This window comes from Tasmannia lanceolata, unplaced genomic scaffold (genome assembly GCF_043159265.1).
Source record: "Tasmannia lanceolata isolate RefF3 unplaced genomic scaffold, GAP_Taslan_0.1 ptg000008l, whole genome shotgun sequence".
In the NCBI taxonomy this organism is placed as follows: domain Eukaryota; kingdom Viridiplantae; phylum Streptophyta; class Magnoliopsida; order Canellales; family Winteraceae; genus Tasmannia; species Tasmannia lanceolata.
The window spans coordinates 27,582,609-27,598,862 of record NW_027518685.1 but is presented as its reverse complement, the minus strand read 5'-3'; the positions used below and the strand labels follow the sequence as shown (position 1 = coordinate 27,598,862).

General features: G+C 36.6%; 1 protein-coding gene across 2 annotated transcripts; it reads right to left on the bottom strand.

Annotated features, from left to right (window-relative positions):
- Positions 1 to 1,456: 1,456 nt before the first annotated feature.
- On the bottom strand, positions 1,457 to 15,252 carry LOC143885030 (small ribosomal subunit protein mS47-like). Of its 2 annotated transcripts, XM_077388980.1 has the most exons (15): positions 14,994 to 15,252; positions 14,814 to 14,894; positions 14,026 to 14,094; positions 13,819 to 13,882; positions 11,779 to 11,858; positions 10,744 to 10,827; positions 8,722 to 8,806; positions 7,507 to 7,592; positions 7,290 to 7,411; positions 4,307 to 4,367; positions 2,870 to 2,968; positions 2,673 to 2,774; positions 2,372 to 2,413; positions 2,146 to 2,280; positions 1,457 to 1,947 (listed from the first exon to the last, which is right to left on the bottom strand). In XM_077388980.1, exons 1-14 carry the CDS (start codon positions 15,111 to 15,113, stop codon positions 2,161 to 2,163), a joined length of 1,215 nt encoding a protein of 404 aa, XP_077245095.1. In that variant the 5' UTR covers positions 15,114 to 15,252; the 3' UTR covers positions 1,457 to 1,947; positions 2,146 to 2,160. The 2 variants fall into 2 exon arrangements, with proteins under 2 accessions (XP_077245095.1, XP_077245096.1); XM_077388981.1 differs by lacking the exon at positions 14,814 to 14,894.
- Positions 15,253 to 16,254: the final 1,002 nt, after the last annotated feature.

Here is a 16,254-nt window from a genome sequence, read left to right as displayed (position 1 = left end):
ATAGGGAGGAAGATCAACGATCTTGGAGATATCAATTAGGCCTTTAATTTAGCCCATGTGGAGCGTGATGGATGGAGAATAAAATCGTGAAGATATGATTTCCGATGATTCTGGGCGAAGATCTTGGATAGTGGCCTAGGTGGGATGTTTGAATTTTGAATATCGGGCCTGGCGTACAACGGTAGTCTGGATTGGTCGTATTATGGCGAGATTCCTGTGATTGTGTTTGACTTCTTTTAAGGTTCGTTACCGTATGAAGGCGTAGCCTTATGGGTGTGGTTTGTTAAGGAGCGCTGCTTATGAAAGTCAACGGGATCTAGTCGAATGCCAAATGATGGATTTGAGGGTTGGTATTGTGTGTACCGATTTTACCCCAACACCATTCAAGGACTGATGTAAAAATTCTCATAAATTGAAGGGTTAGGACTTTCCAATGTAGTAGATTTTGGTTTCTGGTTGGGCCTAAAATTCCTTAATAAAGTCTTTACCATTGAGCTAGAGGCTCAACCACTTTAAAAAGGGATCTTTTGGCGACCATAAAAATAAAGGGAGATAATATTTTCACCCCGGCAGTACGCATGCGCCCCACTTATAATGTAATTTGACCTGAGCAGTGGGCAACTTTAATGCTTTTTGACATCAAATCATGTTACAGATCATGTTACAACGGGGGCCATGTGTACTGCGGGGGTGAAAAAATCATCTACCAAATAAAATTCATGGAACATTTATTTTCCCGAGGTGGAAGAGGAGTAAACTAGGCTGGTGAGAGAGAGAGACTTGAGAAGGCAATGAGGAGAGTAGATCGACGGTGTTGGTATATAGAGAAAAAAAAAAGTCTGTTCTCCAGCGTCAATTCATGCTCCCTTGGCTCACCATCTCAAATCTGTTTTTTTCTCCCACCTCTGTATCTCTCTCAAACACTAGGTGGGCATTTGGATACGTGGATTTTAGAATCTTAGATTTCCTCAAAATTGTAGACGGGAGAAGAGAGAAGAAAGAGACCAACCGTCATTTTCTGATTTATCACCCTTCTTTCTGACATCAAGAGAGCAGGAGATCGTCCATGTCTCCAGGTTTTAGAAATCTCAAGATTGGGGAGAGATTTCTAAAACCTAGATTTCTTACTTGAAATCCAAGAAACACTGGCAGGGCAGCATACAACAGCTTGATCATGAACCCTCTTTTACACTGTTTTCAAACTAAAACCTGGATTCTAAAATCTACGTATCCAAATGGCCCCTGGGTAAATAAATTTTTCATGAAAATTTTTCATGCCGAACGTGAGAGCAGGAAAAATTACAAGTTGGGACTACTTGTTCACTAATTCTAACAATTTATATGCCAGGTCGTGTTATGGATATTTTTTTTTTTACTCTACTCAACTCAACTCAACTAAGCCTTTGTCCCAGAAGTTGCATAGGCTCTTAAAGGTTGTCAAGAACCGAACACCGGAGAACAAAAATTAGAAATATTCCATACCCAGTGGGCAAAATGTCCTCAGTTAGGATTACCCAATAACTGCAGTTTTTTGGGATTAGCCCCTCCATGGATGCTTGCAAAATAAATAGTTCAGATCTCATATGTGCCCAACCGATTTTACATTGAGATGCAAAACGACATCCACCCCCTCTTGCGTTAGTAATGACACTCCTCTCTTCATTCAACACTATTCTAATTAGCTGCTAACAGTTGTTACAGTACCCAAAAGCTATCAAGAGTCAATCAGAGGAGTATAATAAAGTGAGGAGTGACACATCTGTGCCCAGTTGAACAATGAAATCCTGTAATCACAGAACTTTAGATCTCAAAATCACCAATGTTAAGTTAAAAAGCAAACCCTGCAAGAGAGCTGCCTCTCCCAGCTCCTTTATTTCTCAAAACAGCTGGTAATGGACACCTCTGGATATTTTTCAGCAGTTGAGGCTCTAATTGCATATCCCAAAGCTACAAAACAATGTTTGGAAAAGCGCATCAGAGGATAAAGTCACCATAAATGGAAAATATGTTTGAAAAAACTTCATTGAGATACGAATACCAACTAGGAGTGCCAGACAAACTACCAATCCGCTATTTATCTAAACTGTTTTACAATGTGCATCGAAATATAGATTCAATTGAATATATGTAAGATGAGACCAGAACCTGCAGGATCTGCGGTCAGATAAAAGGTTCTCGTAATGTTGTGGGCAGCTTTAGTTCAGGATCAAATTCACTAAGTGGAGAGAAAAAGCAGTCCACCATGTCTTTTGATACTAACTCCAAGGATGGTGGATCCCACTGCATATTTTTGATACAAAGCATATTACTAATCATGATTGTAGTCGATTCAATAGCTCATGCATGGTATAACAGACATAACACTTGATACCTTCGGAGTAAAGTCCTTGTCAACCAATCGTGCCCGAATACCCTAAAAAAAACAAAGTCAAAACGTAAGAAGGGATGCCATGATTGAATTTTTCTCAATATAGGTGGATGTATTCTCTATCATGGTTTTCAATTTCAGCTGGCAGGGACCGAAATTTAAAACAGAAACCAAAATTTAAAAATTTAGGCCGAAATTATAAGATTTACACCGAAATTTCCACCGAAACAGAAATTGCCACCGAAATTTTCTTTTCGGCTGAGGCTGAAACAGAAACCGAAATTTCAAACCTTGGTCTCTATACCTCACAGAAATCATCTGAGACCCGTTTGGAGATTCCATGGACGGACATCCGATACTCACGGACCAAGCATTGGACAAGACTCTGATACCTTCCTTCACGTATCTATATCCAACAGAAAATATGGGTCAAATTATTATGTATGCATGTAATGCATAAGAATCCCGTAGTAAATTAGTAATAAATGCATAGTAACTCACTGATTTTAATGTAACTTTTAAGCTCAAAGGTGATGCTTCTTTTAGCTTCTTCAGTGCTGAAGTAGACCATTCATCATATGACCTAGCTGCCTCACCTTCCTGAGAAGGCAATTAGTGGAAAAAAGGGGCAAAGTCACCCCATAAACCGGCAAAACAAGGTCGATATTAACCGATGTAGTGAAACAAGTATGCCATGTGTTGGCATGTAGGGACACAGATAAAACTGTAAAATTATGGTGTTTATTTTCAATAAGATGAAACTTTAAAAATCTTAAGGTGCATCATTCGAAATGAACTTGGAAACAGTGGTTTTTCTAATAACTCCAAGGAGAAACTTGTCAAGGAACCACAATTTGAATTTTCAGAACCAAAAGAGAATAACAAATAGGAAACTAGAACCTTAATTTATGACGACAGTGCAAAGTCAAGGGTGGTTGCTCAGTAAACTAGAGAAGTAATAAGAAGCTTTGGCATCTATCTATTGCAAACAGTGGTTCATTGAATCTTATGAATGGTAATAGTGCATGGCTAGGTAGAGGTGAAATGGCAGAAAGTCAATTAGAAACAGAAGAAACATAGATATTAGCGAGATGAAGGTAGGCGAGATTGGATATGCAATCGTCCAGGTACCAAAATTTTAGAATTTGAAACACTTGTAGAGATTACAGATAGGTTGGTTTATCTTTTGGCTCAAATAGTAAAGATGAATACCTAAGGGTTTTGGATCTATTGGAGTAAAAAGTCAAATGTCTGAGAAGGAAAAGATGCCTGAAAGGAAAGGCGGCGGAGAAAACCATATCCACCTGATAGCTTGAAAAGTAGGGTGGCATCTTCAAGGCACAGTCAATATGAAAATTATCAGGCCCAACGAGGTCCTTTTTATCCTATCATTTAGATAAGAGACAATGCATATACCAAAAAGTTCAAAGTGAGTAGCATGTATTAACAACACCTAGACATAACCAACGGATCTTCATGAAATTTTTCTAAAGGATTCATTTTAGCAGACCCCAACTAGTTTGGGACAAAGGCTTTGTTGAGTTGAGTTGAGTTGAGACATAACCGATGGATGGTACTTGAAAATGGACCAAATCCATCTGTCCTACTTCAAATCAAGTCCAATTGGCTAAGATTCTAGGTCTTTCTCACGTAAGTAACCAAGTTTTATAGGGAGTCAAGTTGATTACCTGAGCCACTACAGGATACTACAATAATATCACAATGTGGCATTACTATAGTATGCTATTTCTATGTCAAGATAGTCCTTGCTAACAATTTTCTAGATTTTAATAATTGACATGATATTTCCTTTCCCACACTTCTTAGTTTAATCAAAGCACAGTGATTGACTTACGAGCCACCAAGTGGATTCACTGGATCACAACTCAGTGGACATTCACAAGTGCCAAGTTTATTGAACTCCTAAGAAATGCTTACCAGAGCATCCATAATTTCCTCAACCGTGTCATGGCCAAAACATTTATCAATAATCTCAATCCTGAATAAATAACAAGAAATAAAAAGGAAATTAGTATGCTACAAAATAGAACCGCTATCCAAAATACCCAAGTTATAGGTATCCCCATTTTAAAAGGACATAAAAACTACGGTGAGAAAATCTATTCTCATTGCAACAGGAAAAGAGATATATGTGTATGTACACTTAATGAAACAGGCAAATCAGAAAACATATCTGTATGTACACTTAATGAAACATGCAAATCAGAAAGCAACCTCCACATTATCATAAAAGGTTCCATTAGTCCTATAAATTGTAGAAATGCATCAAAAATGATTTTTTCCACTGATTTATATCATATTCACCAAGCATGTTTTATGTACTTTATTCACGGTATCCTTCTTTTTGTAGCAAAATATTCCAAAGAGCGGTAAGGTAACTGACAATGTTCAAGTATGTCCTATTCCTTAACCATTTATTCATTATGTTAAGTCTTAACACCATGGTTTTGGTTTTGATTAGGGAGATTAACATTTAAAATACATGGGTACGTTCACGCGTGAATTTTATAACATACTTGCTAAATAAATATCTGCAAGCATGAGCATAAATTTTGGTTGTGGAGACATTTGTTGTACAATCACATTTTTTTCACACTTACCGATCAACAGAATTATAGCTATGAGCAAACACATCCCTGCAAATAATTGATCATTCATATATATATATATATATATATGAGAAAACTTATCTGCGCTCGAGCGCAGGAACTGTTCTCTCTCTCTCTCTCTCTCTCTCTCTCTCTCTCTCTCTCTCTCTCTCTCTCTCTCTCTCTCTCTCTCTCTCTCTCTCTCTGTGTGTGTGTGTGTGTGTGTGTGTGTGTGTATAGATATATATAGGATTGCCAAGGCATGCTACAGAATACTTATGCAACTATCAGCGAACCATGGATTGATAGAGATCCCTTTTGTATAGAAAAGGCATGCCTCAATTTGTGCAGCAGAGCTGGCCCTGCTATTTAGCTTTTTTGAAATATTTTTCATGAATAAATGGTTTTTTAGTAGCATGAATAAATAGTTTATTGGCTCTCTATGATATGTAAACAAAGCATCCAATAAGGATAACTAAAGATATGCAATTATATAGCATCTGAGGAATTCATGTTATGAATATAATATAAATAGGCTACTGCTATTTGCACTACCATGTTTTGATAATTGCACAAACTCATCTTGTCTGTTCTTTGAAAGTAGTGTAAATAATAAACGACAAGGTGAGTTAGTGCAATTATCAAAACATAGTAGTGCCAATATTTATAGGCTACTGACGTGGGCACCTTATACTCATTTGTAGAAGATACATTATAACAAAATGGCATCTTGTGCCAATCTTTTGTATAAAACAAAGCCTTATCAGGTGGGCTAAGAATTGCTGGGAAATCTTTGAGATCTTCTGCATAAAATAAAAGCAATATTTGGTGGGCTACAAGTTGTTGGGACCATTTCCTACAATAATCTTGGAAAATCTTGTCTTGTATTGGATCAACATGATCACAACTTCGAGCAAATTACTTATCTGCTAAGTTGGCCAAAAAAATGGGGGCCCACATTGTTTGGGTGATGCAAGCCATTCATTTGATGGGCCCTCACATAGACAAGGTGGGCCCAAAAAATCAGCCCCATAGGATGATCCTATGGAGGCTAAAATGGACGGGTATAAACCTTCACAAATCTATCCATTTTTTACCTCCACAGTTTGAAGGGTTAGGATGATCCTATGGAGCTGATTTTGGGGGCACACCTTATCTATGTGAGGAACCATCAAATGAATGCTTTGGATCACCCAAACTGGGTTTCTGGCCAACCAAGCATATAACGTTATCTGCTCGACCGAGCAGGAACAATAAGCCCATATATATATATATATATATATATATATATATATATATATATATATATATATAGAGAGAGAGAGAGAGAGAGAGAGATCTTTTATATGGGGGCCGACCATGTAACTACAAGGGTGGGAAGCCCATCCTTGATATATGATCCAACAGCAGCCCCTTTTTGACTTTTTAGGGTGTTGTTGTTGGATTAAATATCAAAGGATGGGTTCCTGCCGTTGTTGGTGCACGGTCAGCCACAATGTAATCATATAATCTCTCTCTCTCTCTCTCTCTCTCTCTCTCTCTCTCTCTCTCTCTCTCTCTCTGTGTGTGTGTGTGTGTGTGTGATCAAAATTTCATGCACCACCGTGGAGGTTTATACCCATCCATTTTAACCTCCACAAATTGAAGGGTTAGGATCCTATGGAGCTGATATTTTGGGCACACCCTATCTATGTCAGGGCCCATCAAATGAATGGTTTGCATCACCTAAACAATGTGGGCCCCCACTGTATTTTAAGCCGGCGGAGTAGATAAGTTATCTACTCGGTCAAGTAGAAACACTTTTCTCCAGAGGATCATCCCAACCCTTCGATTTGTGGAGGTTAAAATGGCCGGTTATAAACCTCCACAAATCTGTCCATTTTTTACCTCCACAATTCGAAGGGTTAGGATGATCCTAAGGAGCTGATTTTTTGGGCACTCCCTATATATGTCAGGTCCTATCAAATGAATGCTTTGGATCATCCAAACAATGTGGGCTCACTACTGGCCAACAGAGTAGATGAGTTATCTACTCGAACGAGTAGATACTCCAAACAATGTGGGCTCACTGCTGGCCAACAGAGTAGATGAGTTATCTACACGTTCGAGTAGATACACTTCTCTCTCTCTCTCTCTCTCTCTCTCTCTCTCTCTCTATATATATATATATATATATATATATATATATATATATATATATATATATATATATATATATATATATATATATATCACAGTGACAATGAAAGAGGAATCCTTATATTGGGTGGCAGCATCAAGACAGAAAACGAAAAAGGTGGAAGGAAACGTACTTATGAAGGACGCTCCTCTTATCTGGATACACAAGATCACCATATTGCTCGAGAGAAGATTCTATGACAGAAGGATCATCTGTAATCAATTTACCAAGTCGATCTTCGATCCAACTAAGCCTCTGTTAAAGAGATGTAGTTATCACATTGCGAAGAAACACAGGAATCAACATGTGGAACTAAATTCCAAAAGAGAAAAAGGCTTGGGAGAACAAACTGCATTGAGTGAATAGTGTGTAGCAAGTCCACAGGCAATCATTTCTACTCCATTGAGTTTTTCCCCTGTGAGAGCCAAGTATTCTCCTACAAAGAGAACAAGACAATAAAAAAGTGCATATCAAGTAATCTCTGATACCCGGGCGAAGCCATATTTTTATTTTCATTCAATCACTTAAAAAAAAAGTAAGTTCTGATACTATCACTGAGAATCTTTTTTTTTTTTTAACTTTTTTCAGATAATTCCAGTTAAGGTCGCACCTTTCAATTGATGCAATGTTTCGAAGTGTACTATTGATCAGGGATTATCCAAAGATTCCTTGTGTGCGTTCTGATTTTGTAAGCTTTATTACAAGGTACAGTGTTTAGAAACTCCCTGATTCAATCATTAGGTTGCCCAGGTCGACTCGGTTTTACCTTGGCTGAGTTCTTATCCAAGACCGAGTTTTGCCTTACCAAGTCAATCAAAAATTCCTTTTGACTCACCTGAGATGATGACAAATTGACCATATCAATCACTGACTCACCCGAGTCTGTTCCTTTTTTAATTGGCTGAGTTCTCATCCGAGTTTAGAGTTTTTAAACATTGATATGGTATCTCCTTGTTGAGCTTATTGTATCCCATAAAGAGAAGGGGCAAAAATTATCAATTACAAAGCAAAGACGATCATTGAAAAAAAAAGAATTATTTGAAGTGTTAAAAAATCTTCAATTAGAAGTAAATGTTCATGTGTTACTCCTTGGTAAAAATTAAAGGGAAGTTTTTATTATGGCTTAGGTTGCATATTTTCTCTGTCACCCCAGAGTCCACCACCACACCTTCCAGCAGAAAACAACCCTTAATCCCCATAATCTCTCGCCACTAATCATAGAGGGCACCTCCCTTACACAATTAACATGCTCTTTCCCAAGCACAACCATGAAATTTCCTTCCTCACACTATACTCTTTTCACGACTGCTTTGGTATTAAGTTTAACAAGAAGAAGCCCTTAATGCCACTATCTGCAATATGCGCACTCTCAATCAGCCTATAAGAGAACAGATAATTCGTAAGTAGCTCAAAATACAAAGGTGCATATGAGAAAAAACTTACCTAAACCAAGAAAAGTAAGAAGTTATTCATTCTCATATGCAAAAGTTAGAAGTTATACCCAACCAAGAAAATTAAGTACGCATTGGAAATTGCAACGATTTGTATCTGATATAAAAACTTACCAAAATAACCAGGTAGACGAGAAAGGTAAAAGGAAGCCCCAGCATCAGGATGGAACCCAATTTGAGTTTCTGGAGTAGCAAAAACCTGTAATTTATCCCCATAATGTGAGAAAACTTTGAACTGGATTTCAACTGCTGGATAAAAAAAGTGAGATTCAAAACAAAACACCGGGGAGATAAATACAACAAAAAAACAACATCCAAATTACTTCATTTACAATACAATGGATAGCTAATTAGACACACAAAGCATTATTGGAGCCTAGAGTCTGGAAAGTCATATTAAGAAAGTAACGGAACCTTGCTTGAGCAAATGAAATCAAGCATACATAAGATAGGGCGAGATGAAAAAAACCCAATAAACAAAATCTGAATAAAATCCTTCATACAAAAAAAATAACAACAATAATACTAATAACCAGGAAAAAAGTGAATATAAGATATAGCAAAAAAGTGGAAAAAAGAATACTAATACTTCATCTCAAGCTATATAAAAAAATGTTTATTACGGTTAACGAGCACTTAATGTTAACCAGGTCATAAAGCTTTCATATGAGGCTTCTGTAAATTTCTTCATAGGTAGCTCAGGGTAGCTTGAGAATAACTTCATTCTTTGTTTCCTGAATTAAGTGAAATACCAATCCAATATGTTGATTCCTCCAAAAGAAAAAAAGAACGCTGCAATTTTAATGGCACTCCATCGAAGGGAATTTTTATTTAATTACAGAATATGCCACTGTACAAAAAGATGCTTAATCCCATAAGCTTTTCCAATGTAGAAACCCTTGCTTTCTGTTTTCTCTCTGATCTTCAGAACAGTAGATTTCTCTTTCCTATTCAAAAGAACAAGTTGCTCAAGGGGAAATCAGAACTGAAATACCATAGGTTGAAAATGGAATGGGAACCAGTATGCAAAATGTCAGCCCGAAAACAGCCACTCCAATACCGGCTATTGTAATAATAAATAAAGCCTACTAATATTGACACTACCATGCTTTGATATTTGCACAGACACACCTTGTCTTTTGTTATTTAATTGCCTTCTAAGAGCTTCTTGGAAATTGTAATAACTTTTGGCAGCTGGTTAAATAATAAAAAGACAAGGTGAGATTGTGCAGTTATCAAAGCATGGTATTGCCACTATCAGTAGCATAAATAAAACTATACAGATGCACTGCAAGACCGTTTGATGTTATCAAGGTTTTAAATGTCGATTTCGGCCACCACTGAAACCGAAAATTCAGTTTCGGCTGAAATGTTTCGGCTTCAGCCGAAATCATGCAAAGCATTGATAAAAATTTCGGATTTTTAAAAATTTTCCACTGAAATGTATAAAATGTTGGTGGAAATCTCGGTAATTTCGGTGGAAATCTTAAACATTTCAGTAGAAATTTGGTAAATAAGTGTGAAAAACAAAATTTTCAGTAAAATTAAATTTCGGGGAAATTTTGTAAAATTTCGATTCAATGTACTTTCGGTTTCAGTCTTGGCCGAAAACAAGATATTTCGTCCAAAATTTTGGATTTCATAGGTAAGCATTCCTCAGTGGATGGCAACAACCACGTTTGCATTTCTTTAATGATACGACATTTGCAATAAACAAGAGCTCTGTTAAGGTTGCAATTGATTTCTGAATCACCAATGCACACCGGAAGCATACAGTGAAAGACACTTCCCAGAACAGCCAAAAGTACTGGCCTTCACGTACATGTATGATTCATTGATTTTAACAAGGGAAAGAAATTGAAATTGAATAAAAGTGAACAATCCCAAATCTTCCACCAGCATATTAGTCAGAAAAAGTGATCTATTTATAGCAACAAAATGTGCTCTTTTCCTTTTGGCAATGACCGTGTATTTAAAGTTGTTGATGCTATACGATGAACTAATCGAGAATTGTCTTTAAAATAAGACAAGACAATGTTGTATATGTATCAGGATAAAAAAAGTTTTAATGAAGCAAGGCAATTAACAATTCAATAAATAAACGAGTACTTCTAAATATAGATTAATAAAGCATACAGTTTTATCAGTTGCCACACGGAATGTCCCTGGAATTGAAATTCCAGCCCCACCTCCCATGGTAATACCATCTAAGATAGCCACCTACATGGAAGCCATTAAACAAGTAATGTTAATGTCCTAAGCCCAATTAACAATAAGAAACAGGCAATTACATGGTCTCAAACAATTCTTTATAGAACAACAGGATGAAATATAAACATTGTTTTGCCCATCTTAAAAATAAAATTTGGACAGAAGTACATAATGAGTAAAAACAGAGTAGATGAGAACTAAATGGTAGCTAATAGAAGAACTTTTAGTTCACCATATTAATGCAGTTCCAATAAGGATGAAAATAGATCATAGATGTCACAAAACTTTATAGCAGACCATAGATGTTCCGAAACTTTATCTTCATCTTCAGGACCACTAAGAATATATTGGACATTGTCCTTATCATTCCAAAGTTGTTGAATTTTGATAAAAAAAAATTCCCCACAAATGATTGAGATAGTATAAAGCTAATGCAGTTCCAATCTGGAAAATTTTGCAATTCAAAACAAAGATGCTTAATCCTTGCTTCAGACTACTGGTTCATGAAGAGGTTTTCAAAGGTCACAAGCAGCAAGCATATTGAGTAGTTGTGAAAGGATTTAAGATGAAAGAGTAGATTTTAGGGGTGCAACTTGGATCGGGTCAGGTTGAACAAGAAAAAGATCCCTACGGGGCCCGAACAATAATAAAAAGATCCCTAAAAGTCCTAATAGGAAAATATGCCTCTTATTGGGCCTACAATCTGCACAGTCTGTGATCGGGGCTTTCATAAGTTCATTCTTCAACTAGAGATGCATTACTTTTGGAATACAGTTGGATGTAGTCAAAACTAAACATTGACAAAGCTGATAGGAAATTTAAGCTATTATTTCAACAATTTATATCTAGCCCAATATTGATGCTTGGAAAGTTGATGGAACCACGCATCTTTGATGAAACCAACTCATGCTCAAGAATCAACTACATATTACAACATTTGGAAAGTTGAATGGTACTCACATGTGGCTTCAAATATGTACTAAGTACATATATGAACTTATATAATGTCCTGAAGAAATCCTTACATTCTTCCACCTTTCCTGCATAAAATAAGCTACAGTTTACACAATTGATTACTGAAGCATAAATCCAACAATGAAAGCTAAAAACATCCAAGCATAAACCAATCGGAGTGGAGGTGCTATTATAAATGACTAAGGAGAGATAGTAATGGCATTCTTAAGCCTTATAGCCATTAAGTACTTAAATGAAGTTGAGGGTAGAGCCCTCATCACCAGGTTGCCTGTTATCAAAAGGAGATGGGAGCAAGGTTTTAAATTTTGGTTTCAGTTTCCGTTTCGGTCATCATCGAAACGGAAACATTACAGTTTCAATTTCGGTTTCGGTCATCAGTGAAACGAAAACATTTCGGTTTCGGTATAAAATTTCGGCCGAAATCTTGTAACATCACGAAAACATTTTGGTACGAAATTACGGCCAAAATCTAGGTAGGATTCTTCACCACTGGTTTTCTTTTGTTTTCTCTTTTTTTTTTTTTTGTCTCTTTTAGAAAGTCTAAAAGGAATCGCATTTTTCTTCTCTTTTCTACGAGTGGAGTATATTTTTGTCAGGGTTTCTGTTGAATGTCGATATTTCAACAGAAACATTGGTTATTGTATCCAAAAAGTTGCATGTTTTGCATATTCAACCGAAACATTAACGAAATTTCAAGCGAAAACTCAAAATTTCGGGCGAAATGTGGTATTTTTCCGAATCTAAGTGGATTTCGTTTCGGTAGCAGCCAAAATCGAAACATTTCTGCTGAAACGAAATGTTTCAGACAAAATATAAAACCATAGATGGGAGGGAAGTTATGAACTAAAGCCTAAAGACGACACTTTGAATGCAATTGTTTGGGAAGCCCCTCATAGGCTGGACTGTGGTGGTTAGTTGAAAGATTTCATGTTTGCATGTGCTTAGAGACTAGTAATGTAGTGGACTACCTTGCTAAAGAGGGTGACACTAGATATGGTTTAGCTTAGTCCCCTCCTCTTTCAATATTGCTTTCTTATTGTTTAAAAGGAGAGGAAAAAAAGTTAACTAGAAGCTTCTTTATGCTGGAGGTTGATAAGGTAAGAGTTTAAACACCAAGATCCCAAATCTTTTGGAAACAATACCCAAAGAATCATTTGTAACATAGACAGCATATAATTGGTCAGTCATGAGGTCAACACCCACTCAACACCCACAACATATGCAGATTCGCCAATGATCTTGATCCTAAAATGGGAAACCAACATGCTTTATTTTCAAATATTGACGTCATATTGTTTTCAGCAAACAGAATGTTACCAAAATGCAATGGTGAACCACTAACATTGCTCCAAAGCATATAGTGGTCACTTACACCAGCAGCAAAACAATATTTGTTCTAAAGAATCAGTAACTGACTTTGATGAAAATGGTGATGAAGAATAAGACAAAACTTGGGAAAAAAAATAAATTGATTGATTAATTAAAGGGTGTCAAGTGACCTCTTTAAACTCATACAAACTGTAATTGTGATCACTGTTTTAATAGGGCACCACGTGCACAGTGGGTTGTTGCTGTCCAAAATTTAATTTGGACAATCACCGTCTTCCTAGTCCAACTCCAAATAAATCCCTCCAATGTGATAACGCAATATTAACCATTCATTTTTCTCATTGTCCCAAGCTTCTTAGAGAAGATTTTAACAAGATTAGCAAACTTTTTGAAGATGTCAAAAGTGTTTCATTGTTAATCTGCAACGCCCTCTACCAAGCCCCAACCTTCACCATCATCATACATTGATGGAAGTGAAGGACATGTGTGGGAAAAGAAATATTCCTTGTTGTGTATGCTAAGAAAGAAGGGCATAAACATAACAATTAAAGACCAAATTCTACTTCATGGTTACAACAGCCTGTCAAATTGCAGCTTATTAACTCCCAATGTGTTGTGGCATGAACTTTCTAGAATCCATGGCTCCAAATAATTAGCATAATAGCACATAAAATTGAATCCAACAAATCAACATACCTTCACTGAGTAATCTATAAAGGGTGATGATGTCACCACCGGCACAGAATGCTCTACCACTGCCCTTCAGATATTCAAAACAAAAGCTAAGTCTTTCTCTTACAAGATAGCAGTAAAATCAAGGTCATGAAAAATTGCCAATATCCCAATTGCAATATCCGGAATTAAAAAGAAAAAAGACCCATTTCCAGAAAAGCATGTGCTTACCTTCATTACAACAAAACCTATATCTGGATTCTCTTCCCAAGATTCATACAGTTTCTTCAACCGAGCCCCCTAAAACAAACAAAGCAAAATCGACCATAGTTTATAATTTCTTAAATGGGTATAAGTGTTGAAGTACAAATGACTAAAGAACACCAACTCTAACAGCTTAAGGTTTTGGAGTAATTGGTTGTTTCACATGGTATCAGAGCTATTGCCTCTCGGAAGGTCCTGAGTTCAAAACCCAACAACACCTTGATATTAAAAATACGTCTAGTCTATGTATACTAGTATAAATAGATTAGGTGAGTTAATCACCCTCGCAACCAAGTTAGTCAGCCCTGTTTACTTTTGTTATTAATCTCAGACGTTCTAATTTTGCTCCAATGGACCTCTGATAATATCGCAATTAAATGGGTCTCTCAGAATCAACCTTTCACTGTTTTGTGAAAGAATGGGATAAAAAAAATACGCCTTTTAAATGGGTCTCTCAGAATGATCAAAAGAGTGGGATTAAATGGGTCTCTCAGAATCAACCTTATAGTGAAATTGATCTCAGCCCTTCTCAAAATAATGAAAGAACGATTTGGGCTACCAACCCAAAACAGGGGACACACATGAGGGGGTTTTAATGTATAAATGATTTTAAATAACACCAACTCTTTTGGAGTAATTGGTTGTTTCACAACAACTGAAGAATTGAAATGCATATCCAGGTAAATAGAGGGCAAAACAACAATATTGAAAAAACCCATGAAAAAAAAAATTATAAAATGGAGGAAGAAAGGAACCATTGAAGTATTGAAAACATTGAGAGAATCTGGTCTGTTGAGAACCGCAACCCGAGAACTAGCTTTGCCTTTAACTAGTACCTAAAAGAGTGATATTTACATAGAAACAAAGACAGATATGTTTCAACTTATAGAGAGAAAATGCAAGGAAAATAGAAAGTGGGTTTTGTAGGAACTCACTTGATTTTGGAAATCTTCATTCTCGGCCTTGTTTGGAACAGCACTGAGGCTTCTGTACTGAGGGAGAATCCGAGGGCTGGAAAAAGAACGCTTACGCAATAAGGCAATGAATCTCTGCATTCTTGTTTGCAATTTTTTAGGGAGGGTGATAACAGAGAAGAAAGTTTAGAGCCCAGTGTCTTCCCTTTCCCCGTTCTCAAAGCGTTTCGAAACCTAAGTACACACATGCCAGGTGCGTGCAGACTCAAAGTTTGGAGAGTTTATATGGTATATAATATAAGGCCGTATCATCTCCATTGGATGAGTTTAGCCCTTTGATCTATGAAGATTTTCTATACGGTGTAGATTATCTACATATTAAAGGGTTAGGATCATCTAATAGAGCTGTTTTTTAGGGCACAATCTTGTAACCATGGTTTAAAATTTCGGTTTCGGTACTGGTTTCGGACCCCTGAAATTTCTAAATTTCAACCGAAATTTCAAAATTTCGGCCGAAATCCGGCGAAACAAATAAAATAATATTTTATTCAATATTAAATTTCGGTGAAATACTAAATTAATTAAAAAAACAGGCTTTTTGGGTGAAATTTCGGAAAAATCGAAATTTCGACCTAAATAAAATACTGTTTCGGGTTTTCGTGATTTCGGTGTCGGTCTCCACCGAAATCCGAAATTTCGGTCCGAAATCCGAAATTTAAAACCATGCTTGTAACAAGGTGGGCTTCATTGTTTTTTCCGGAATATACGTTCGTGTAACGCAATCTACACAGGGCCCACCTCACCTATATGTGCATACATTTATAATGCATATTTTTGAGAAAATTCTTTGGTCTACTTTGTTCGAATATCCAAACCATTCATTTGTTGAGCTTCAACGTAAATAGTCTATGCCCCAAAAATCATCTCAATGGTCTTATGAAGATGTATTTTTCGACCAGGCCTATTTACACCGGGTCACAACAAATGAATGGTTTGGATCTTCGAACAAAGTCAGCACCGTGTAGTAATTTTTTAAAAAAACAAATACATGTTAATGGTGTTGTTGGGCCCCAATAAGTGTGTCGAATGGTTCCACTTCAGATCGGATCAGCTATGTTTTGCTCTTGATCCATTCTACTCTCTTACTGGTCAAATCCTTTTCGGAGTGCTTTTTGAATCCTACTTAATGAGTTTAGGTCTAGTTCATGATTCGAAATCATTTCGAATAAGACCTCCTATGGCCATGAGAGTGTCGTAGGTCCTCCTATTAACTTACCAACTT